At 40.2% G+C, this 25,018-nt stretch overlaps 1 protein-coding gene across 1 annotated transcript in view; it reads right to left on the minus strand.

Moving 5' to 3' along the window:
* The window catches only part of LOC126486160 (protein FAM183A-like), a 44,532-nt gene extending 22,981 nt beyond the window's left edge, over positions 1–21,551 (minus strand). The window contains exon 1 of the mRNA XM_050108932.1: positions 21,431–21,551. Coding sequence (XP_049964889.1) covers positions 21,431–21,551 — 121 coding nt within the window. The remainder of the gene's footprint in view (positions 1–21,430) is intronic.
* Between the last annotated feature and the right edge of the window lie 3,467 nt (positions 21,552–25,018).

The following is a 25,018-nucleotide window of genomic DNA, read 5'->3' on the forward strand; positions in this document are numbered from 1 at the left end:
GCGTTGGGATCGATAATTAATTGCTGAGGCATAATACTTTTTGCTTTTGACCTATTGCTGCAAATGAGGATAGGTAACGTCATTCGTCATGAGTCAGCTGTAGCAAGATTATGTAACAAGGCAGTACATGTGATCACATTTATAAATGATAAACACAAATGGGTAAAAAATATAAAAATGCAAGTACTAGAACAGGTATAATAAGTAACAGGTTTAGTAAGTGTCATGAAAAACTTCTCCTGGAAAAAATACAAAAACGGACTATTGACCTGAAAGAAGAAACGCACACTATGCTGAAAAGTAGTGAACTTCGAATTAACAAGTAGTGAAATGTGTATAAAATGTGTTCCATAGCTGTCCTTTCCAAAACTTTCCGTCATCCTACTATGCAATGTAACACCTGCTGTCAAAGCAAACTGCAACAAATACTTAAATAACTACGTAGCATAAATACATAACTTCAACATTATCCTCATCTGTAAAGAAAAAACTTCATTATCCATCACTTCATTATCCATATTATCATAACTTCATTATTATCACCACCTGTAAAGAAAAACTTCATTATTCATAACAGCATATCCTTCATCATTATTCATCAGTATTCATTATCATCTGCAAAAAATCACTTCATTACTCATTACATAACTATTCCTTATCTCTAGCATATTTCATCACTAAAATTAAGATGTGTAGTTCTCTCTGACAGCCTGCATCAATCACCTTGTATTCTGAAAGAAAAAATTAGTTAAGACTGCTATTCTGTGATGAGTATAGTATAGTCTTGTTAATGCTTGTTAATCCTGATCCCTTTACTCTTCCTCATAAAGTTATTGCATCTCCTTTCGTTTATTCCGTAGGTGAAATTCCCATTTATGTTAAATTTATTTCTTGGAATCATCATTCCTTTCTGAAATTGATGAACAAAGATTAATGTCTTGCATTTAAATCCTATACCCACTAAATAATGACTGGTTTATGGTGACACAATTAACCATACAGCATAACATGACAGAAAACGTAATATGTCCAAGACATTGACAGTGTTCGGATGCGAAAAAATGTACACAGAATTATACAATGCAGTAGCAAAAAAAAATGTGAAACAGTCACGATGTTGAGATGTCATAAGGCAAAAAAAAAAATGTCAAAGTCGACTGGTGTGTGTTATATCTTAACTATTTCATAGTGCATACAAACAAAACTGGAGTACAGTCATATACACAAAAAAATGGAAAATGTGCACGGTCTGATGTGTAACGACAAGAAAAGCAACCTGCTAACCTTACCTTGCCGGGCACTTGCCAAGAAAAAAAAATACGATAATCATCAGTAATTAGTCAGGTGAATTAATTGCATTAGTAAATGGCATCATAGTGTGTTGAATCATACAGTGGTTTCACTCAATAAACGGTTTAATGTTTGAGATATGGTGATTGCCTTTCGATTTTCTGGTTCTCAAAGTTTCGACGTGTACAACATTGGGGTGAGGGATGCTGCGAATCCGATACGGACCTGCGTATAGAAGTTCAAATTTACTGCACTTACCTTTTAATTTGCTGGATAAATAGTGTGTACGTACTAATATCTTCTGTCCAACGTGAAAGTCGCGGCGTGTACAAACCTGTTTTTGCTGTCTTCTCCGGCGCTCTGCGGCACGTTTGATGTTGTTCAGCGCAATGTCAATTATTTCGTGGTGTCGTAGGCGACGATTTTTGGGGAATTCTATTAATTCTTTAATTTTGTTCGGTGGTTCAACGTTTTTCAGTATAACAGTCGGAGATAGCATAGTGGATTCATTTGGAATGGAATTAATTACATCTTGGAATGAGAGTATGTGTGTATCCCAATCAATATGTCTTTTGTGGCAGTATATTCGGCACAGCTTACCAATTTCTTTCATTAATCTTTCACAGGGGTTCGAAGAAGCGTGGTACTTGGATATATAAATCGGAGAAATGTTTCTAGCTCGTAACATGCGTGTCCATATACTACTACGAAATTGTGATCCATTGTCGGAAATTACTTTCATTACATGCCCTACATGAGATAGAAAATGTTTTATAAATGCATTTGAAACAGTTTTAGCAGTAGCTTTGCGTAATGGAGTGAAAGTAACAAATTTTGCAGTGAGCTCAACAGCGACAAATATGTAGCAAAAACCTCTGTTAGTTCTCGGAATCGGACCAAAAATATCTACAGCGGCCATGTGTCTTAATTTAACAGGTATAATGGGATATAAAGGAGGAATATGTGAAGTGGTGTCTGATTTAGCTTTCTGGCAAATTTTACAAGACGCTAAAACTCGTCGTATACGTTTTTCCATGTTGGTAAAATAACAGTTCTGTCTCAGTATAAGAAAACATTTTCGTGCTCCGTAATGTGCGTAACTTAAATGAGTGTACCAAATTAGTTTGTTAACCAGTTCGTCAGGAATGCATAATAACCAAATGTTGCTGTCAGGATGAGAGCGGCGAAACAGAATGTCATTGCGTACAGTGTAGTGGTTCCTAATCGTAACATTTTTCCTATCTTGCCAAAGGTGTTTAATTTCTTTCCACACATTGTCCTTATTTTGTTCTTGTGCTATGTCCTGTAATGACGATGAAATAAAATTTTCAAATGCAACCTGCTGAATGTACATGACACTGAAATTTGCTTTGCAGAAGTTGGTTGCTACGTCTTGCTGATTGTTACTGAGAGAACGCGATAGTGCGTCTGCTATAACATTTTGCGTACCGGGAATGTGAACTATTGTAAAATTAAATTCCTGTAAATATAGTTTCCATCTGCTTAACCTGTCGTGAGTGAATTTAGCTGAAAGTAAAAGTTGTATAGCTCTATGGTCTGTGTAAACGGTGGTATGTCTGCCATAAAGAAAGTGCCGAAATCTCGTGAAAGCCCATACAACACATAATGTTTCCAGTTCTGTAACGGAATAATTTCGTTCAGCGGGTGACAAAATGCGACTTGCAAATGCGATGTCTTTAATTACTGTAGAACCATCTTCTTCAATTTCCTGAAAAATATGTACACCTAAAGCGGTGTTAGAGCTGTCAGTGGCAATGGAAAAATTTCTGGTGAGATCTGGGTGCGATAAAAGTAGAGCATTCAATAAAGCATGTTTCAAATAACATTCTCGTGAACAAAATTCTGCGTGTCAAAAGTAATGTTTGCGTTACTGTAGTATGCAATCTGTGCTGTATCTGGTTAAATTCTATCGTACGTGTTATTATTTACGGGAGAATGTTGTGGCATATCCACTGTATGAACTGTTCTGTTATTTCATACTGACGTGTTACGCTATGGATGACACCTATTGTCTGGATCATTCATGATAATGTGTTGTTGCTAATGTTCTTGCTGCTGAAAAGATCGACTGTTATTAAATGTACGCTGAAAATTGTGCTCATCATTTTTACGTCTGTCATGATAGTAATTTCTATACGGCGCATAGCGATGCGAGTTGAAATAGTGTGTTGTCTGTACGTAGTTATTTCTTTGCTGCCATGCGTTACTATTTGTTGGATCTGGGACTATACGTGCACGCGGCGAAACATTAAAGTTTGGTTGACCTTGTAGACTGCATTGTTGGTTACGTATGCTAAGCGGCTGACTTTCATGCTATTGTGGTGAAAAACATCTATTGTTACAAAAATATGGTTCCGACTGCTCAAAATTTTATACATACTGATGATTACGATTTTATCTGTAATTAAAATTACGGCGGTACTGGAGTGCCTACTGAAAATTGTCACATTCGGTAAAAGATTTGTCGTATCCGGTTTTCATTACATACGTTTCTTAATACTAGGTAGAGCAATAGTTAAAGAGCAGTTTGGATAGATATAAAGGATAGTAGAAGAAAAGGCAGCAGTGCAGAAAACTAAAGATGAAACAGCACTACTACAGCTCGGGGCCCTATGCTCGCTACGGCACATATTCATTAAAGCGTAATGAATCCCCTGAGGTCAATTACGCACTGCAAATAAATTTTAGCTTTTGCGTTACAGGCAATAGCGGTATAAATTCAAAAGCAAATAGTTGTATCCAAGTTAATTCTGGTTTCTTCATTATAGGCAATGCTGTTGTAAATACAAAAATAAATTGTCGCATCTGGTTCAAAGCTAGTTTCTCCATTACCGATAATAGCGGTGAATGTACAAAGATAAATTGTCGTATACAGTGCAAATCGTGTATCTGTGTTCTGCCATTATTAAATTCCTTACATTTTCTTACAAATGCTAATTGCTTATAATCTACGTTCTCGTCACTCAGTTTGATAACACGTTCAGGTTTGTGTGTGAATCTGTTCGTCTGTGTCATTTCGGATTTCAAGTTGCGTAGCTTTTCAGATTTTAAGTCGCGTGGCTTTTCGGATTTTAAGTCGCGTAGTTGCTGCAAATTGCTCACATTATACACGCTGCGTGACTCTGACACATGTTCATAAAGTGGCGTCTGTTGTGTATTATTAACAGAAGTGTTTTTCATTTCTGTTACTTCTTGTTGTAAATTTGATAACTTCCTACGTAACGTGTTGTTAGATGAATCGATCTCATTAATAGTCTGCTGTAAATTTTGAAATTCAGGCGTTTGGATAAATGAAACCGGTGCAGTATCGTCTGATTTATTGTCATTAGTATTTTCGATAACATCAATACGACTGGCCAATTCATCACATTTTTCAGTCAGTATTTTAACCTGATCATCGGTTTTAGAATCAGACGCATTAATCTGTTTTTGCAACTTGCGCGTAGTTTCGCTCAGTTTTTTAACATCAGCTTTGATGACATCACAATCCTGTGTTAGATCTAGTTGTTCGAATCTATCTGTCACTGTTTGAATATTTACTGTGTGTGTATCTGTTTTTGATTTAAGGTCAGAAATTTCATCCCGTAATTCCGCGTTCAATTGTTCTATGGTATTAATTTTGTCGGACACTGTAGTAATATTATTGTCTACATACGTCTTCGCTTTCGCGAATATTTTACGTTTGTCCTCTTGTCTTTGTGCAGTGATTGTTTCCATGACTTGTCGTTTTACTTTGTTTTGATCCTGAATAAATCTGCGGAAACGCGTATCACTGTTCTGTATGTGCTGATTAAAGCGCTCGTTAATCTGAGTGTTCTGCTGTTCGAATTTCGTGTCTATCTTTGCGTCCATAGTGCGCGAAAGTTCTACCGTCATTGCTCTAAACTCGTCCCGTAATTGTGTAGCTTTTTCAGAGCACTGTTTGGCGACTCCGCTAATTTCGTCTCTGAGTGTATTTGTTGCGGCTGTTTGCATTTCCCTTAATTCTTGCGCAACCGACTTTATTTCTTCGCTATTTTTTTGTGAACAAGCCTCAATTTCCACGCGCAACTGTTCCTTAGTGTCATGGCACTGCGCGACAACGGCTGTAATTTGTTCACTAAGTTGTTTGACCTGTTCATTGAGTTGTTGTTTGAGATTTTCGTTATCTTGTTTGTTCTTAGACTGTAGCATTATTGTCATAAATTGTTCCAAAGTAACATTACCTACTTTATTCTCACTACTGTTTGATGGTGTATCTACAATTGTCGCGTTTTGTGTGACCATTTGGTCATTCTGTAATTTACAAAAACGTTTATCAGTCGGTTGTACATTGTCAGACACTGTTCCGGAATTAAATAAATCCGTCGTACTTTGTGTATCCTGATCACTTTCTTTAGACAAATTTGCCTGTACGTTACTTGAATTTTCCAAATCGGGTGTGTTAAGCTCTGCAGCGCTCATTACCATAGAGCATTCTGCGTCATCAATTGTCGTCACGTTAACAGACGAGACAATTGAGTTCGTTTGTTCATCATTAAGGTGAAAGTCATCATTAGTGGTTGGAATGCACTGATTGTTAGTGAACGCAGGATTGTCATCATTACGTTGCGTATCACAATTACTATCGGTCACGTTGTTTAAGTCGGTAATTTCATTCACAATACTTCGCGATACACTATTCACAGTCTTTCGCGGCATTTTTACAATAGTCAAAATTTTTCACAAAGCAAATAAGCACAAAGCAAAAGCAACACACAAATACAACAAAGTAGCAAATTGCCGTTGACCTGTAGAAAGAAAGTCACAATATTATTAAAAGCGTTGCGCCAAATCCTAATTATCTAAGCAAATAAGAGCAGATATCTGACTGTCGCTCAAAAGACTCTCAACGAAATACGATCCTGGACTGGGTGTCGCCATGTGTAACCTCCCCACCGTAATTTTTTTTTTTAAAAAAAGAAAGAAAATATAGCAATACTTAATAGAAATGGGGGCCAAGTGTAACCTCCCCACAAAAATTTGAAAGAAAGAAAATAACGATACTAATTAGAAATGCTGATGGACATTGCTCTATGCGTAACCTGCCCACAATGAAATGTACTGAAAATGGCAACAAAAATATGAAATTCGCAATCTGACTCAAATATAAATTCTTCACAAAATTTAAAGTCCGTTCAGTGACAAGAAATTACAATTAAACCGAAATATCGGTCTTTGGCCCTGTGTAAAACAATCAGAATTAAAGTCTTACCTCAGAATAAATGGATGTCACATATCTGCTCTTGTTGTTGCGCACCGCTTGGAGGAACTGCATTGCAAATAATAATATTCTCTTTTTTTGTGATTTTAGTGGAATTTTTCTTCAAAAGAAGTGGAATGAAATGGGAAGTGCAACGAAATCTTGAGTTCAATAAAAAATTAAATTTTTGAGAAAATGCTTTTGAAATAAAAAATTATTATTGGGAGACTTGTTGGAGAATAATTACAATAAATAAAATTTTTCATTATATAATGATTATATTAATTAACAGTATACCTTATTGCTCATCTTGACCAGAGTTGCCGACCGCCTACATCACACAACCGCACTGGGCTGCTACTACTGACCGACCGCTCTGCATGACGACTACAGACAGAGTACTGCTCTCAACTAGACAGAGCTACAGACTCGCAACGACTGAACTGACAGACTCGCAACGACTGACAACTAACTCGCAAAGACTACTACTGACTGAGAACCGCTCGCAACACTCGCGCGGTCAAGCGCATACTCTCTGGTCACAGATGCTACAATGCCTCGCCATCGCTGCTGCGTTACATACGTGTTTCAATATGAACAGTAGTCTTTTGTCTTGAATGAAAATATAAGATTCTGTAGAAACTCGTTCTTCACACATAAACTAACGAATAAAACTTACGTGAGAGATTGGTTGTACTATTCAGAAAGCAAAGGTCGACTGTTCTGTTTTGTTTGCAGAGTGGCAGATTCTGACGGTTCGATACGGTTTACGAAAGATGGATTAGATGAATGGAAGAATGCAAACATTTTGCTGAAGAGACATGAAGAGAGCAGTTCGCATACAAAAGCGATAATTTCTCTGTTCTAAAAGAACGAGGATGCACGTGTCGATTCTCAACTTGTAAGTCAAATTGAGAGCGAACAAAAGTATTGGCGAACACTCTTAGAACAAATTGTTGCAGCTATAAGTATTTTAGCTGAGTGAGGGTAGTGAAGAAATTGTTGGTTCACATCACAATGGAAAATTATTTAGGGTTATTAGAATTACTAGTCAAATTTGATGCGTTTTTGGCCGACATACACGTATACATGCAAATAAAGGAAAGGGACATACGTCGTATTTGTCAAAAACAATGCGCGGGGAATTAATTCATCTAATAGCATAAGACATACTGGATAATATTATTTGCGAAATTAAGAGATTCAAATACTATTCAGTCTCACTGGATTCTACTCCTGATATATCTCACTTAAATCAACTGACTCTGATAGTACGCTATATCCTACCATCCGGACCAGTGAAAAGATTTGTGAAACTTTTGGATATGGAAGGTCATACTGCTGAACAACTCTCCCAGAGCTTACTTTCTTTTTTAACAGAGAATGGCACTAATATCACAGATTGTCGTGGGCAAAACTATGACAGTGCCAGTAACATGAGTGGCAGGTACACCGGCTCAGAAGTACGAATTAAGTACGCTGCATGTATTCCCTGTTTTTCACATCCAATAAATTTGGTCGCCAAGTGTGCTGCAGAATGTTGTGCAGAAGCATCAACTTTCTTTGATTTCCTTAAAAGCCTCTATACATTTTGTTTCGCTTCTAGCTGTCGATGGGGCCTTCTTTTGAAAGCACTGAAAAATGGTAGTACTAAAATTCCGATTTTGAAAAGGTTATCGGACACTAGGTAGTCGGCCAGAGCTGATGCTACAAACGCGCTTTTATCTGGTTTTCATACAATCAAACAAGTTTTGAACGACATATCTACTATTATGCATCAAAAGGAGTTCCGCAGTGAGGTTTGTGGACTGGTTTTGAAAATGAGTAAGTTGGAAGCAGGAATAATGTGTGTGGCATGGAACAGAAGCGACTAGCGTGTAGCTGCAGTCATCTGATCAAGATCTGAGCACCGGATATGCATTTTATATATCGTTACATGAATGTATCCAAGCAATGAGGTTCACATTTTCAGAAATTGAGGAAAAAGGCAAATCCCTGACTAGCTGCGAAGAATATCAGCAAGAAACGTCAAGCGTCAAGAAGAAACTAGCGAAATTCAAAGTATGACCATTTTAGTGGGTCAACTACACTCGATGAAGTTGTAGAAAATCAAACACCTGGAGAACACTTTGAAATTCGGGTGTTTATTGTGATAATTGATAGTGTACTGGCTGCATTAGCTAAACGCATGGAAAAATACCATCATCTGACTAATGTTCTGGGATATTATGGGACTTAAAATCTCTTACAGCAGAAGAGATCTTGAAAAGAACTCTTAATATCGTGAATGCTTACCCAGATGATTTACAAGAATCGCTAGGAGACTAACTGGTACAGTTCCCTGTGCTGCTGAAAACGGATATCGCTACTGCCATTGACAGGAAAAAGAACGAAGCTTTGGAACTACAAATTTACAAATTTTTAATGAAAAATTCGTTAGGATCGTGTTTTCCAAATGTAGAAATAGCCTTACGCATTTACTTATTATGGTCACCAACTGCAGTGGAGAACGGTCTTCCTAAACGTTAAAGCGCATTAAAAGTGAATTAAGAAATGCGATGGGACAGGAACGTCTAAATGACCTCAGTATAATGAACATTGAATACGATTTGCTCAGAGACATTGTTCTAACTTGTATTATTTCTAAATTTTCCGAAATTAAATCGAGAAAAGTTTATTTGTAACGATCTTGTTTTATTTTATATCCTAAACCATAAGACCTAAACAAACCAAGGGCCCCCGTCACAATTTGCTACGGGCTCCGCATTTGCTTAATACGCAGTGGCCCATTGTGGTATCAGTTTCAATGGGTATCAGTTTCAATGTAGACTGTTCGTAGAGGTCCATTTGGCTGGAGTATAGCCATCTGCTGACTGCTGATTTCACTTCTGCATCTGTCGCAAAGCGTTGGCCTGCCGGGAATTTCTTCATAGGACCAAAAGATGAAAGTCCAACTGTGCAAGGTCCAGACTGTACCGTGGATATTGGAGCACCTCCCACACACATCTGGAGACTTTCTCAAGGACAGGACAGCAACTTGGGGGAGAGCATTGTCATACGAAGTTTTACACGGTCAGTATTAGTGTTTCGGCGTTTGTCAAGGGCAAGATGCAACTTAGCCGAAGTTTTAGTGCAGGCTGCACTATTCACAGTGGTCCCATGCTCAGGAAATTCCACAAATAACACACCATTCATATCCCAGGACACTGTCAAAAGCACTTTTCTAGTATTGGTCACTTTGTATTTTTTTCACAGTGGAGAATCAACATATTTTCACTCCATAGAGGCCTGCTCGGTTTTGGGCGTGTAGCGGTACGTCCACGAATCATCGTCAGTGACGATTCCTTTCAGAAAGTCGTGACCCTCTGCAGTGTAACGCTTTAAATGAGCCAAGCTTGTCATCATTCGTGGACACTTGTGGTTGTCCGTCAGGTTTTTAGGTACCCAGCGAGCACTAACCTTACGAAATTTCAGTGTGTGATGAATAATATGGCATACTGCACAATAGGAAATGTTGAACTGTTACGATAACGTTTGCAGTTACACACGCCAGTCGTTCAAAATTGCTGCCTCAATGACTCCGACATTCTGTGGGGTCTCCAGGAGCGTCACACGACCCTCTTGGAGGAATGCACACCATGTGGAGAGATTGCTACGATCCAGGAAGTCGTCCCCATACACGCTAGGCATGCCCGTGTGAATTTCACCAGGTTCATGCCTTTTGCACCTCAAATTTCTGACTACATTTCGCTGCTCTTCACAAGTTGATGACAGCAGCATGTGTGCCATATTTGTTTCGTAGTTCAGGCTTCTCTCGCTAGAGCTGCACATGAAAACAAAACACCCTCTGTAACGCAAAACTTCAAACTACATCGCCGTGAAATTTCAACGTTCCAGCTGCAGTACCAGGGGAGGAAAATATTGTGCGTTACTTTTCGGTCCTCCCTCTTATTTACAACTTATACAAAACAGATACATGTTTGAAAGTTTTGCTGACCTTCAAAGTAGTCACAGGCACTGTGTATAACCCACCGCCAACGCTTGCTGTGTTGATACGAGAGGTGATTCAAAATGTTCAAATGTGTGTGAAATGTTATGGGACGTAACTGCTAAGGTCATCAGTCCCTAAGTTTACACGCTACTTAACCTAAATTATCCTAAGGCCAAACACACACACCCCTGCCCGAGGGAAGACTCGAACCTCCGCTGGGACCAGCCGCACAGTCTATGACTGCAGCGCCTCAGGCCGCTCGGCTAATCCCGCGCGGCGAGAGATGATTCAAAAATACTGTGAATGAATTTGTTTTAGTAACAAATGCTGACGCTACAACCATTTAATGCAATTTGTTCGATAGCCTGATCTGTTGAGACAGGCAGCGTTAAGTTGGAATATGTTATGGCACGTCCATCAGCGTATGGAGAGGCTAGTGTAAGATTGTGTTTATCGCGTCTGTTGCGCATCATGGATTTCGCGCAATGCGTGGACATTAAGTTCTGTTTCAAGTTGCAAAAAGTGCCAAAGATATTCATAAAATGTTGACATTAACATACGGCGATAATATTCTAACTCTGAAGTCTATTTACAAGTTGTATGAGCGATTTAATAGCGAAAATAAGTCGGTAGAAGGCGAACAATGTTCAGGTCGCCCATTAACCTCAAAAATAGAAGAAAACATGCCAAAGTGCCAAAAATAGTTCGTTCAAACAGGCGAATAACTATTCGAAAGCTACCAAAGAACGTAACATCTCGTACGGGTTCGTGCAAAGCATTTTAAGCGATCATCTGCAAATGAGACGATTCAATGCAAAATTTGTTCGCAGACGTTTGAGTGATGAACAGAAGGAAAACCGCGTGTCAGTTAGCATGGAGTTGAAGAATCACCTTCATTCAGATCAGGCTTTCATGTTCGACTGTGTTACTGAAGATGAAACGTGGGTCTTTGGGTATGACCATGAGACGAAAACTCAGAGTACCCAATGAAAAACCAGCGAATTTCCTCGCCCCAATAAGACACAACAGTTAAAATCATATGTCACAGCCACGCTCTCTTTTTTTTGCGATTTCGAGGGCATAGTGTGTCAGAGTTTATTCCATGGGGAACAACTGCAAACGACGAACTTTACAAGGGAAAAATGGGTCAATGGCTTCCTTTCTTCGTCGCAACAACGCGCCCTGCCACAACTCGCTTTTTATTCACGAGTTTTTGGCCGAAAAAAGAGTTCCTGCCTTTCAACATCCGCCTTACTCGTCAGATTTAACACTACGCGACTTCTAGCTCCTCCCAAAAATTAAAACTGTTTTTAATAGAAAACGTTTTGACACCATTCCCGAAATTGAGAGGGTCATGACAGGGCAGGGCCAACGGCCTTGCCGCGGTGGATACATCGGTTCCCGTCAGATCACCGAAGTTAAGCGCTGTCGGGTGTGGCCGGCACTTGGGTGACCACCCAAGTCGCTATGTGCTGTTGCCATTTTTCGGGGTGCACTCAGCCTCGTGATGCCAATTGAGAAGCTACTCGACCGAATAGTAACGGCTCCGGTCAAAGAAAACCATCATAACGACCGGGAGAGCGGTGTGCTGACAACACGCCCCTCCTATCCGCATCCTCTGCTGAGGATGACACGGCGGTCGGATGGTGCCGATGGGCCACTTGTGGCCTGACGACGGAGTCCAAATGACAGAGCAGCTTAACGTGCTTTCAAAAGAAGGCTTCTGTAAGTGCTTCCAGTTATGGATTCAACTTTGGGATAAGTGCGTTGCTAGCCAAGGACAATACTTTGACAGAGATTAAATCAAATTTCAAGTAAGCTCATTACTTTGTTTCTAATAAAATTATTCTCCATATTTTTTGATCACACCTCGTAGATCAACTGCAGCGGTCTGTTACCCGATGAAACTCTGTAACAGTTCTGAAGAGAGTGTTGTGAAGTGCATTGATCTTAGAAATGAAGTTGAAGTCACAAACGCTTACGTTCGGATAGTGTTGCAGTGCAGCCCTCCCCAGCACTATCAGTCGAACACATCAGTCGCAATTGCGCCATATGCATCGGAGAACTGCTCTGCAAGATGATGGAAATGTCTTGCAGGAAATGCCGCCACTTTTTTCTCTAACCTGGTCGCAGGCTGTGTTCCAAAAATGAACACTTTAAAGTTCCAACCCTCGTAAGGGAATACCACACACTGGTTTCACATTCAGGGATCTCAATTGATGTTGTTTGTTTGTGACGAGATTGTGCCTTATCTCGAATAAAAAGAACAAACATCTTCCAGCACGTATCGGTATTAGACAACGGCAGGATTAAAAAGAAGAAACGTACTCCAGCTCATGTCAAGTTTGTGGCCCATCGAGGATTCGAATTATCGTTCTACAATAATTCAGCGCCATGGAAGATTTCAACGGTTCCACGAGACTAATGAGGATGAGAACAGATATATTGTGTGATCGGCCATGCAGCATCGTGTAGCCATGTCAGGCACTTTAAGTGAGAAATGAACTATTTCGTAGCAGTACAGTTATCCACACAGAGAGTGCAAATATGTCTGGGGCCCTGCGTACTGTCACTGCAGCGACCTTTGTTGTAGTCTGACATGGCAGCAGAAACGGACGCATCGACAGTGACGTGCGCAGTGGCATGACTGGACAAGGAGCCGACGACGTCATCTTTTCAGACGAGTCCCAGTTCTGCATATAGGACCACGATGGACGTTTACGTATGTGGTGCTTCTGAGGAGATCAGTTCGTCTGCGTTATATGGAACCAGCACCTGGCGTGATTGTATGGAATACTATTAGGTACACAACATGATCATGGTTCGCTTAGCGGGTAAAATGGACAGTAGGCGATACATTCATGTCGCGTATAGGTCGACGTCTGTACCATTTCTTAGAGGTCCCCGTGACGTTATCTTTCAACAAAATAAGTAAAGACCGCGTGTTGCCGGTACTGTCATTAGTTACCTCCAACTACCACCAGGGTTGTACGCCGCTCGTGGTCTTGCGGTAGCGTTCTCGCTTCCCGCGCACGGGGTCCCGGGTTCGTTTCCCGGCGGGGTCAGGGATTTTCTCTGCCTTGAGATGTTGTGTGTCTTTCATCCTCATTCACTCGCAAGTCGCCGTAGTGGCGTTAAAGAACTTGTGGAGCGGCGGCGGAACCGGCCCCAGAGGGTTTCACGGCCTCCAATGCCATACGCTTATTATTACCATCAGGGGTGGCAGCTCTGTGTAGTAAATTTCGCATCTTGTATCACCTACACATTTTATCAGACACTTCTGCCCACCCAAAATGCAACACCAGTAAGGAAGCACTCAAATCAGGAGAAATTTGCAGCTTGCGTTGGGGGAAACGAGAGATACACCTGATAAGCATTTCAACGCCAGCAGCGCCACTTGCAGACGCTGTACGAGTATAAAGGGGGATGAGACAGCCGTGTGCTCGTATTAGAATTGTTCTTTCGTGCGGTTGTTTTGCGTAAGCAGCTTCAGTATTCCTCGTAGAAGACACCGAACGTTTTTCGAGTTCGACTGAGGAAGAACGGTTGCCTACAGAATTGCGGATAACCCTTCAGAGAAATCGATAATCGTATCGGGTTGAACGAAGCAACTGTGATGCGGATCTATAATCGTTGGATACAGGAAGGAATGATGGATGGGACCGTCTGTACCCACCTCAGTGCACCAATACACGTGATGACAGGCGTACTGTGCGCATGGCCGTGATGGATTGCTTTGCCACATCAGGAACGATATCACAACAAATTCGGTCTGTTGCGCAAAAGGCAGAGTCAGCGCGTACCATTCGACGTTATTTGCAGCAGAGTGGACTGTCCTCAAAGCGTCCAGTGCCACTTTTACCAGTGAGTCAACGCCACATGCGTCTGCCCCTCGAATGGAAAGAAATTGTTTCTACCGACGAATACCGATTCTGCGTGCACCACCACGATGATCAGATTAGAGTCTGGAGACACCTTGGTGACATACTGCTGAACTGTTGCCTTATGCATCGCCATACTAGTCCTGCACCCGGTATTATGGTTTGGGGTGGTGGGTGGTATTGGATTCTAATCCCTCAATCCTCCCCCCCCCCCCTTCCACCCCTAACCACTGTACAATGCGTCTCTGAGGTGGTACATGTTTTGAGCACACATTCCCCTGTATGACGTCGTATTCGGACCTGACAATCGACCTACTGTTACGAGAAGCGTGATTCGTCGAACCAGGTGACACGTTTCCACTGATCCAAAGCCTAATATCGTTGATCCTGTGCCCACTGCAATGGTAACTACGATGTGGTTAGGTCTGTATGGGGACACACAGTGGTCATCTGCTGTGGAGTCTCACGTTCAACAACGTGTGACAACAGTGTGCTCTGAAACACTTCTGTCTGCACCAGCATTTGACGTCAAATCTGGCACAGATCTATACTTCTTTACAGAGTAGGCAAGTCAAGGACATCTACATTCTGTTAAGAGGAACGGACGTCCAGTACTTTGTCGCGTGCTTGTGATCCTTAAACCATTTTATATAGATGCTGACCATAGTCGAACGAGAACAGCCGACCAGACTCGCCGTTTCCGAGATGTTTGTTCCCAGGTACCAAGAAATGATAAATTGTCTTTTATCAAAGTTATGTATGTCAGTGGACTTTCCTATTTGAGGTCCGTCAAGGTAATTGTGACTGACTCCTTTCCAGAAAAAAACTGCAGAAAACTATATGACATCTGCTTGCAATGCGTACTATTCCACTGTGGAATTGTAGGGAAGAAAGAAACAAAAATACGTCATTCAAAAGCCGAAGTCAGTACAATCTCGTACTCCAGAAAAGCTGACATTGTTCATTCTCGAAGGATAATAACATTCCTAGCTGATCTGGGGCTATGAATAAAGGTTAAGTCTCGGAAAGGAGTTGAACAACCTAGACTCCCAGAAGTGACCGGAAAAAGCTGTTGTGAGAGTTCGGAGCCTAACAGGACATGAATGTCTGTCATCCTTCTCCGCTGCCTATGTATCATTGGAGCAGTTCGAGCTATATGCTGCGCTACAGCCAAGATTTCCCGGATGCCACAAGTGTAGCGATTGGTACGTCACAGCTAAACGTTTTGTGGACAGATAATATTGCTTTCTGTGCTAGATATCTTTTCTTCTCTCTCACTTATTTTATTCTTGCTAACTTCATTGTTGTCAGTTTGAGACAAGTGATGTATATAAACACTGAACTAAATTAATTAACGAATGTGATTTAACTGGAACTTGTCTCTATATTTCTAATGTTCTGCAACCCACAAAAACACAAGAAAATGTAGGCCGTACATTCAAGAAGCGACGACAGAACGACAGACTACCAGTGAGCAAAAATTGTGTCTCTGACGGAAGATTCTTTTGTTAAATACGATTCTCATTTCTACAGAACAGCCTAAGACACGACTAAATGGTACATGTTGTACATAAGCTTTCGTGGAAGGGATGCTGGAAGCAGACGTATAACTCGATAGGTTAAACCACTTAAGGACCATAGTTTAGGAATCCAGTGTTGTAGGTCCTCACATACAGAAATATAGTCAAGAATTTTATAAGTTCTACTTGCGAACGGAAGTTCCCTAATTCAGCGGCCTTTGTGTGGCATTGGAACCTTGCGTGAGGCTTTCTGTTGTTAACTCAGCAGCAGCTCAGTTTCTACCACAGATTTCTTCAACGCAGCTCAAGTATGTAGGGCCACAGAGTTTCAGAAGACAATGTATCAGTTAACGCCTGATGAACCGCTACCAAGAGGTGTGCATCACGGAGACGGTTAACAACAATTCTGCTGATAAGGCTTTGGGAAAGCCAACCTGTGGACAGAAAAAAATACTCATCTTAAAAGCCACACTACTCACTGGAAGACTGAAAAGATTTTTCTGTTTGTTTTACCATGTGTTTCAAATATTTTGTTACAAACTTCTAGTGTTTTCTACTTAGCGTCAAATGTAGATGCATGTCTACAGGTATTCTGTTTTATCATACAACGTATAGCCTCAAGTTGGTGACGTTGACGTCGTGCGATCAAGATGTCTTACAACCACGTTTGGGATCGGCGTGTCTTTGAATACCGTATTCGAAAAAATTATATTGTAATATCTGCTACAAAGACAACATATAATTACAAATACTATGCGCCTATCATGACCACTCTTAGTAGTCGGGGATATGGAGAGGAAAAATACGTAAGCAGCTTTGCACATTGCCGCAGATATTTAAGGGAAAACGTGAATCATATATAGTATCTTGAACTCAATCAACATTTCGCAAGGTTCAGGTACAAGCCCTGTTGTGGGATATTGGATGTGCCTAATGGCTGCGATGGGTCCACTTCACTCTCCATCTCAGTAACGACGAAATCCGCATGAATGCTAGATCCAGGCACGTCAGATGTCACTCAATGCATAGCCCAACGGCAGTACTGTGCAGTGATTTTGGGCCTGGGCCCAGCGTTTTCCATGCCATTTCCTTTTTAGTTTTTCTGATTTATGCATATGCGTTTGAACTCCGTAATTCTTGTTGTAATTTGGTTGGCCGATATATCGCAATATTTTAAGAAATCGGAAAATTTTCTGAATGTATGGGTAGAATGAGTCGTAAAACATACACTCCTTTCCAAACAACAGTACGCTCATACGATAACAATTCTGTAATATTTTCCCGTTTATAGAAACGTATCGTACCCATAAAAACAAAAGTGTTGGGAGACAATCACTGAATCTACAGTTAATATCGGAGTGATACTAGAATAAACTGTCACGTACCAATTTAAAACAAGCTGGCTGCGCTTGTATCTGTTTCTTGTCGAGTCCTTGTCCTTAATTTAGGTTGAACTGCTTCCTCACGACCAAAGACGACTTTAAAAATATTTTTATGTTGAAGAAAAGCATGAGAAACAATCAAACTGGATCAGAATTAACGTTATTCTATACAGTGAAGTGACCAAAGTCATGAGATAGCGATATACGTAATGCAGATGGCGGTAGTGTCGCGTACATATGCTATAGAAGGACAGTGCATTGACGGGGCGATGATTTGTGCTCAGGTGACTACCATGTAAAGCTTTCCGACGTCATTATAGTCGCACGACGGGAATTAACAGACTTTGAACGCGGAATGTTAGTTGGAGCTACATGCATGGGACATTTCATTTCGGAAATCGTTAGGGAAATCAGTATTCTGAGATCCACAGTGTCAAGAGTGTGCCGAGGATACCAAATTTCTGGCATTACCTCTCACCACGGATAACGCAGTGGCCAACAGCCTCCACTTAACGACCCAAAACTGCGGCGTTCGCGTAGAGTTTTCAGTACTAACAGACAAGTAATCCTGCGTGAAATAACCGCAGAAATCTTTGTGGGCCGTGTGACGAACGTATCCGTTAGGACAGCGCGACGAAATTTGTCATTAATCGATTGTGACAGTAGACGCGGTTGGTAACAGCACGACATCGCCTGCCGCGCCTCTCCTGGGCTCGTGACAATTCCGGTTGGAACCTAGACGATTGAAGAACTGCCGCCTGTTCAAACGAGCCCAGATTTCAGTTCGTAAGAGCTGAGGTAGGGTTCGAGTGTGCCGCAGACCCCACGAAGCAGTGGGCCCGTTTTCAACAAGGCACTGTGCAAGCTGATGGCGGCTCCGCAATGGTTTGAACCGATCATTGACTGGAAATGGTTATCTTCGGCTAATTCGTGACCATTTGCAGCCATTCAGTGATGGAATCTTTGTGTATGACAATGTGCCATGTCACTGGCCACAGTTTTTCGCACTTGGCTTGAAGAGCATCCTGGAAAATTCGAGCGAATGATTTCGGCACATCGTCTGACATGAATCCCATCGAACAATAAAGGGACATAATCGAGAGGTCAGTTCGTGCACAGAATCCTGCACTAGCAACACTTTCGAATTTGTGGACGGCTATGGAGGCAGCATTTCTCAATATTTCTGCGGGGACTTCCAACGACTTGTTGAGTCCATGCCACGACGAGTTGCTGCACTATGATGGGAAAGAGGAGGTCCAACCCGATATTATGATGTATCCCATGACTTCTGATTAAGGCCCAAGCGGTCCACTCGGAGCGGCAAGCTTAGTACTTGAGGCGCCCGGGTGCAAAATTTGTGTACAGGATAAAAAAAAAAAAAATTGACTAGCGAAGACTGACACGGATGAAAGCAAAAACGATCCGTTTGTGAGGCAATAGCGAAATGTAATTACGAGCCGCCACGGACATCAGTTTGAAATATTGTTCTAGTCAGTATGAATGTAATCGAAATGTAGACATTCCACTAAGTCCCCACTAATTTGGGCTCAAATTTCTATCGAGGTCTACCTTAACAAGAAATACAATACTACTCCAGTAAATTACACGTTACACATTACTGTACACGCGTACCTGTTGTCGACAGAGGTGTTCCAAGCATCTACCCCTCCCTGTCACCTCCCCCCCCCCCCCTCTCTGATCGTAAATCTTGATAGGATTTTACAATTCGCTGTTCCAGTTCTTCAAAGTGACAGAAGTAGTTCCGTAAACTTCACTTTTGAGATGAGTCTGCAATGAAAAATCCAAAAGGCCGAGGTTAGGTGACCTTGGTGACCAAGGTACACAGTATGCCTTCCCTATTTATCATGAACTGTACTGACGTGTTAGATGTCCTGTCATATTAGCAGCAAAATGTACCTGTGCCCCATCATGCATGTATCCTATCGCTTTTTTCACATTGCGCTAGGTAAGGTAGGCCATGGGTAAAATTTAAGCCTAATTAGATGGGGACGTAATTGAAAAGTTTACATTTCGAAAACATTTGTATCATCTAGGACAATATTTCATGTTGAACTCAGTGGCGGCCTGTAACTACACATTCGCAATCATGTCGCAAACGCCTTGTTTCCGAATACATGTTTACTAGAACGCTTTAGCTTCTGTTATCGTATGCTTTCACAGCGTCAGTTTTGCTATTAATTGTGATCCACCCTGTATTTTTTGTCGGCAAAGTCTTTAAAGACATCAGAAATTACGTTAAATGGAAGTGAATTGTGTCTACTCGTAGCTTTTAATATTGAAATAAGATGGAGAAATTTATTGCTGTTACGGTGTAGTACCTTATTTTGAAAGGAAAAATAATGCACTTACACGATCACTAGATTTAGGTACTTGTAAAGGCCTTATCAAATGCTTAAGGTAAAGCTGCTACTCCGGTAAACAGTAAAGGAAAGGAAAAAAAGTCACAGACATGCATTATCGTAGAATTCGACAGTTTCAAAATTTAATTAAACCATTCCATCATGTGTCAATAGAACCAGTTCTTTGCGTCTCACGTATCTGAAATGAGGACGATTAACAAGAACGAATTTAAAAACGCAGCGGATAATTACATATCTTATTTTAGACTTGAGATACGTAGTACAAATATGGAATACGATACAGCTGAAATTAAAAAAAAAAAGCCTTGGATTTTCTTATTTTGTCAATTAGCGGCCCGAGAAGTGGAATAGTGCAAGGTCCAAATGTTGTCAATTAACGGGTTTATAAATCAGTTTTGCTTGAATTGCAGCTCTACAATAAAATGGATCCCTTACGAATCTGACGAAAAATTCGCGTACCGTAAGCGTCATGTAGAAAGTAGCAACGATTTTAAAGAGATAAAGAGTACTCAAAAGATTGAAAGTTCTTTTTAATGTACTCATTTACACTTTTCAAAAATGAATAAATTAAAACAAAAGGAAATGAATGCGTTAAGATTACACCAGTACGAATACAGGCTAGCTAATTTATTTTTCGTAAAACGAATATCGCTTTTTTCCCGAAACATCATTGTCCACTTTAAACGAATTGTTTAGTTTGAACTATTCAGGGTTTCCCAGGAGGAATGGTTAATATTAAAGGATATGACAGGACCGACCATTAGAACCAAAAAAAGTCTATTAAACATGGGCTCTGAAGCGCTTACCCCAAAAACTATGAGTCCTCGTTCATCTTCGCTACTGTGAATCACATCTCTTCTACACAACAAGTGTTCATGGCTCTTAAATTATGCATTTTAGAACCCATGTTTATTAGACGTTTTTGGCTTCGAATGATCGTTTCTGTCTTATCTCTGAATATTGACCGTGTATAATGACGGTTACTTTATAAGTTTTTTTGGGATATACCTGTGAAAATTTAATCGCTTCACTGTTACACCGAGATATCTTAATGTTTCAAGTTAATGGGGAAATGCGACATCAGTCAGAACAGACATTATTTCACACCGTTAACTTGACCCCCTTTATCACTGCGACTGTAACAAAATCAAACGGAACACTTCTGTTGGAAACCAAGTGCCATACCAATTGTGAACTTACTAGTAAAGCAAGTTCTGTAAATCTATAATAGAAATTTCGATCGTCCTTCATATCTTTCATATACAAATGGGACCTATATCACTGTGAAGAAGAACAGAAACATACACTGGACAATTGTATTTATCTATCATCCGGAATCGGAAGTATGACGTAGACTATGCCACATGGTTTGTGAAATAAATATTTTTATTACAGTCAACACTCCACCATTAAAATCGAGGGATTTGCAAAGGCTGTGCATGGACTGGAGAGGTAATGAATTAAGTTCTCACGGAGAAATCACGCAGATATTCACGTAGAGTGGTTTCTAAAGATACGGAAAGCAAATATCAGAAAAAAGAATCGAATTGCTGACCATTAGAAATCGAGCCCAGCTGTTTGTGGAATTCGCGCTTTATTTTTTTCGTGGAGGATAGATTGCCTGCCGATAATAGCTAGATGTTTCGTGATTTGTGAATTTGAGTTGATGAACTATCAATAAAGTTTCTATATATAAAGAGAGCAATTAAAAGCTTTCCATAATTCTCGCTTGCTGCTACTTACTCTTCAGATTCGGCGTGAACACAGTTCGGATGCGGAAATACTGCTTGTCCTTTTTGAATCTCTCGCCCATGAGTTCCTGGTTAAGCATTGGTCTCCCAATAACCTTGGTAGCTCCAGCCATTTTGTTTGCTGTAGTTTGACTTTGCTAAGAAAAAAATTTGATTTACTGCCGTATCGAGCAGGTGACAAATTTCGTGTTGCGAACAATACGATGACGAAATTACTGTTAGCGTAAAGTCTCTGTATACAGGCTCTCTAGCGTAGTGAAAAGAATCAAAGAGATTAAAAATGACCGATATTTCAATCAAAACAATGTATAGGAACGGGTATTGCTTGTTTATTAATCACTCTGATTACCGACAACGAAAAACTAGAATTTACTAAAATGTCAAGAAAAACGGAAAAGTGGAAAAATTAGGACTACAATGAATGAAAATAACGATATAACAAATATTAACACAAAATTCTTCGAATTGTGGCCAACAGGCTGTAATTTTGTGTCACCGAAAACCACAATGGTGTTCTTTTATGAATGTGGTTTAGGCCCTACATACAACGAGCGCCCAGTTTCCTTTAGGTTGACTGAGTGAACATCTAATACTATTTATAGAGGAAGAGGTACAAATGTGGTATAGGGGTAGTAATATAAAATACTATGGATTCTCGCCTTGTGAATGCTGTACTCTGGTGAGCTGCAGCATCTGTACACTGCTTTGGGATGCATTCATATTGCAGTTGGCACTCATTACTAGTGGGTTAAGTTGTTTTAACGAATTCGGTAGGAGGAATAATTGTTGTAGGTTGGTGGTTTTCACTTTTATTCTTGCAACAGTACATAAATTATTAATAAATTTGCTAAACAGTCGTTTAGCAAGAAATGGTATGCAAGCTGTGAGATGGTATGTTTGTTGCCTATTTAAATTTTATTTTTGATTTTATTTGTGTTTCTGAATATGAAGATGGATGTGTCACTAAATATGGAATGCTAGTATTCCATACTTGTACCCTAATATTTCGTATTTGTAACCTAACATTCCATATTTTGTACCATACTTTTACAACTGGTTTTATTTATAGGTATTGCTTTAGAATTGACTTAACGAGTTCGAAAGCCAGACTCGTGCGGAACTCCTGCAGCTCGTTAATTTATAAAAGTCACGCGGTGGAACGTATAAATCTGACTTTTTTGCTTGTGAATGTGGTCTCACGGTTTTGCGTTTACTTACATATCAGTGCCAATATAGTCCGATAGAATTTATTTGAGCACACGTTATAAGCTACCTGCGGAAAAAAAAACATTCAAGATAACAAGACACTGAGAAGCTTGTACATGAAGCAAGAGACAGCGTGTGGCAAAACTATGTGCGGTACGCTGCTAAGTTTCAGAAATAAGACTTTGACAGGGAGGTGAAGATGGATAAAAGCCCTGAACCTATCATCCTAATTTTACAATCAGATGGTTCGGACATGGGCTCGGATAGTAGATGATGTTATGATGTAGATTTTGAAACAGAGTAAAGAAATAATATTTTTGGTTTTAAATGCTCTTGGTTTAAAAATGTTTTTGTCAACTAGTCAATTGCATACTTGTACGTGAGGACTTCCTAGCTTTCATTGATTAGGAATATAAAGCCTATGAAGTATTGAGACTATAATTTTCAACACATTGCCCATGGAGAAGTTAAGCTTTTCCCAAGATGTTGTATGCTCTAATTACTCCCGAGAATGCAGCAGCATAAATTCATCAAAAACACCAATGTATCGATAAGTAAACACACGTTTTTATAAAGGCGCGAACTCGAAAATGCCTTAAAATGAAGGGGAGGATTACCTGTTGAGATATCGGTGGTTTTCGACGTTATCTGTAAGCATTCCGTCGAGTTATTCACTGAAAATAGTTAGTTGTTCGCTTATTCAGTGGATCACAAATGCGTTCTCCCACTGCAGTGTCGACCGAATTAAACCCATAATGCCTGTTGACACCGAAAAATATAACATACTGACAATTTTGCGACATTCTTTTGCGTTAGTCTTTGTTTCCAGTAACTCCTTTTTACGCAGTGAAACACACCCACAAGCACGCATTACACTTATTTTTAAAAAGTTGTATATAGTAGAAGCAGTTGTCAAACAAATATGATTCCGGTTCGAGTTTGAAGTCTGCTTTGTTGTGTATTGCATTTTGTAAGTAGGCAGTTTAGATTCTTATATTGGTAACGCCACGTAGCGCTCTGTATGAAAATCACTGGCTGTGCTGTGTGCAGTCTGTGGCTGGGTGGCATTGTTGGAATTTGCTATTGTAGTGTTGGGCAGTTGGCTGTTAACAGCGCGTAGCGTTGCGCAGTTGGAGGTGAGCTGCCGGCAGTGGTGGATGTGGAGAGAAAGATGGCGGAGTTTTGAGAGCGGATGATCTGGACGTGTGTCCCTCAGAGACATTAAATTTGTGAGACTGGATGTCATGAACTGATATGTATATTATGACTTTTGAACACTATTAAGGTAAATACATTGTTTGTTCTCTATCAAAATCTTTCATTTGCTAACTATGCCTATCAGTAGTTAGTGCCTTCTGTAGTTAGAATCTTTTATTTAGCTGGCTGTTTGGGCGCTCGTTGTTTTTCAGTAGTTCGAGTAACGAAGATTTTTGTGAGGTAAGTGATTCATGAAAGGTACAGGTTATTGTTAGTCAGGGCCATTCTTTTGTAGCGATTATTGAAAGTCAGATTGCGTTGCGCTAAAAATATTGTGTCAATTTAGTGATGATCAGAATAAGTAAAGAGAGAAATGTCTGAGTACGTTCAGTTTTGCTCAGCTGTTTGAAAATCAAATAACGTAAGGGGTTTACCAGCACAGTAATTCACTAATTTTTCTGAGGGGACGTTTCATATGTCGACTCTTAGCCGAGGATACCTCACTGGAATCTTCTGATTTTTTTCTTGTAGTTTGTGTAATTAGTGTAGCTATTGTTTATTGCTAGCGCGTAATTATAGAGATAATTTTCTTTGTAGTTGTAGTTTTTCATTGTTGTACAGTAAAACAGTTGTGGCATGCATGTAGATTTGCACCAAGTATTTCGCAGCCGCGCTTCCAATTAATTGGATATTATTTTTAGTGATATGTTAATGTGTTTTCTTATTTTGCTCTTCAAATTGTGCTTTTCTGTGTTATCGTGTGAAATATTGCGACAATAATGGCGTGTGAAAAACGTAATACTAGGCTCCAAAGTAAACTGAGAAATGACAGTGAAGACGAAAGCGGTGTGTTAGCGTCACCGTGTAATGAATTAACTAATATTCAACATAGTAATTTGGTAATTGTGCATAGGGAAATGGAGAGGGCTGCAAATAATGGTGTAGACAGTGAAACAATTAGTGAAGAGGGAAGCATTATCGATCGATCAGTTGGCAATGACAGGACACAATCTTGCAAATACTGTTGATTCAGGTTTTGCGTCCTCACCGTTTTCTCAAATAAGTCAAGACACATTTTCTGCTTTTCAAAATGCGAATATTGCCGGTTCAAATGCACTGCCGAATAGCATTGAGGAACATCTTTCAGACACCAGTGCATTGTTATTACAGTTAATGC

This window comes from Schistocerca serialis, chromosome 1, assembly GCF_023864345.2.
Source record: "Schistocerca serialis cubense isolate TAMUIC-IGC-003099 chromosome 1, iqSchSeri2.2, whole genome shotgun sequence".
Taxonomy (NCBI): domain Eukaryota; kingdom Metazoa; phylum Arthropoda; class Insecta; order Orthoptera; family Acrididae; genus Schistocerca; species Schistocerca serialis.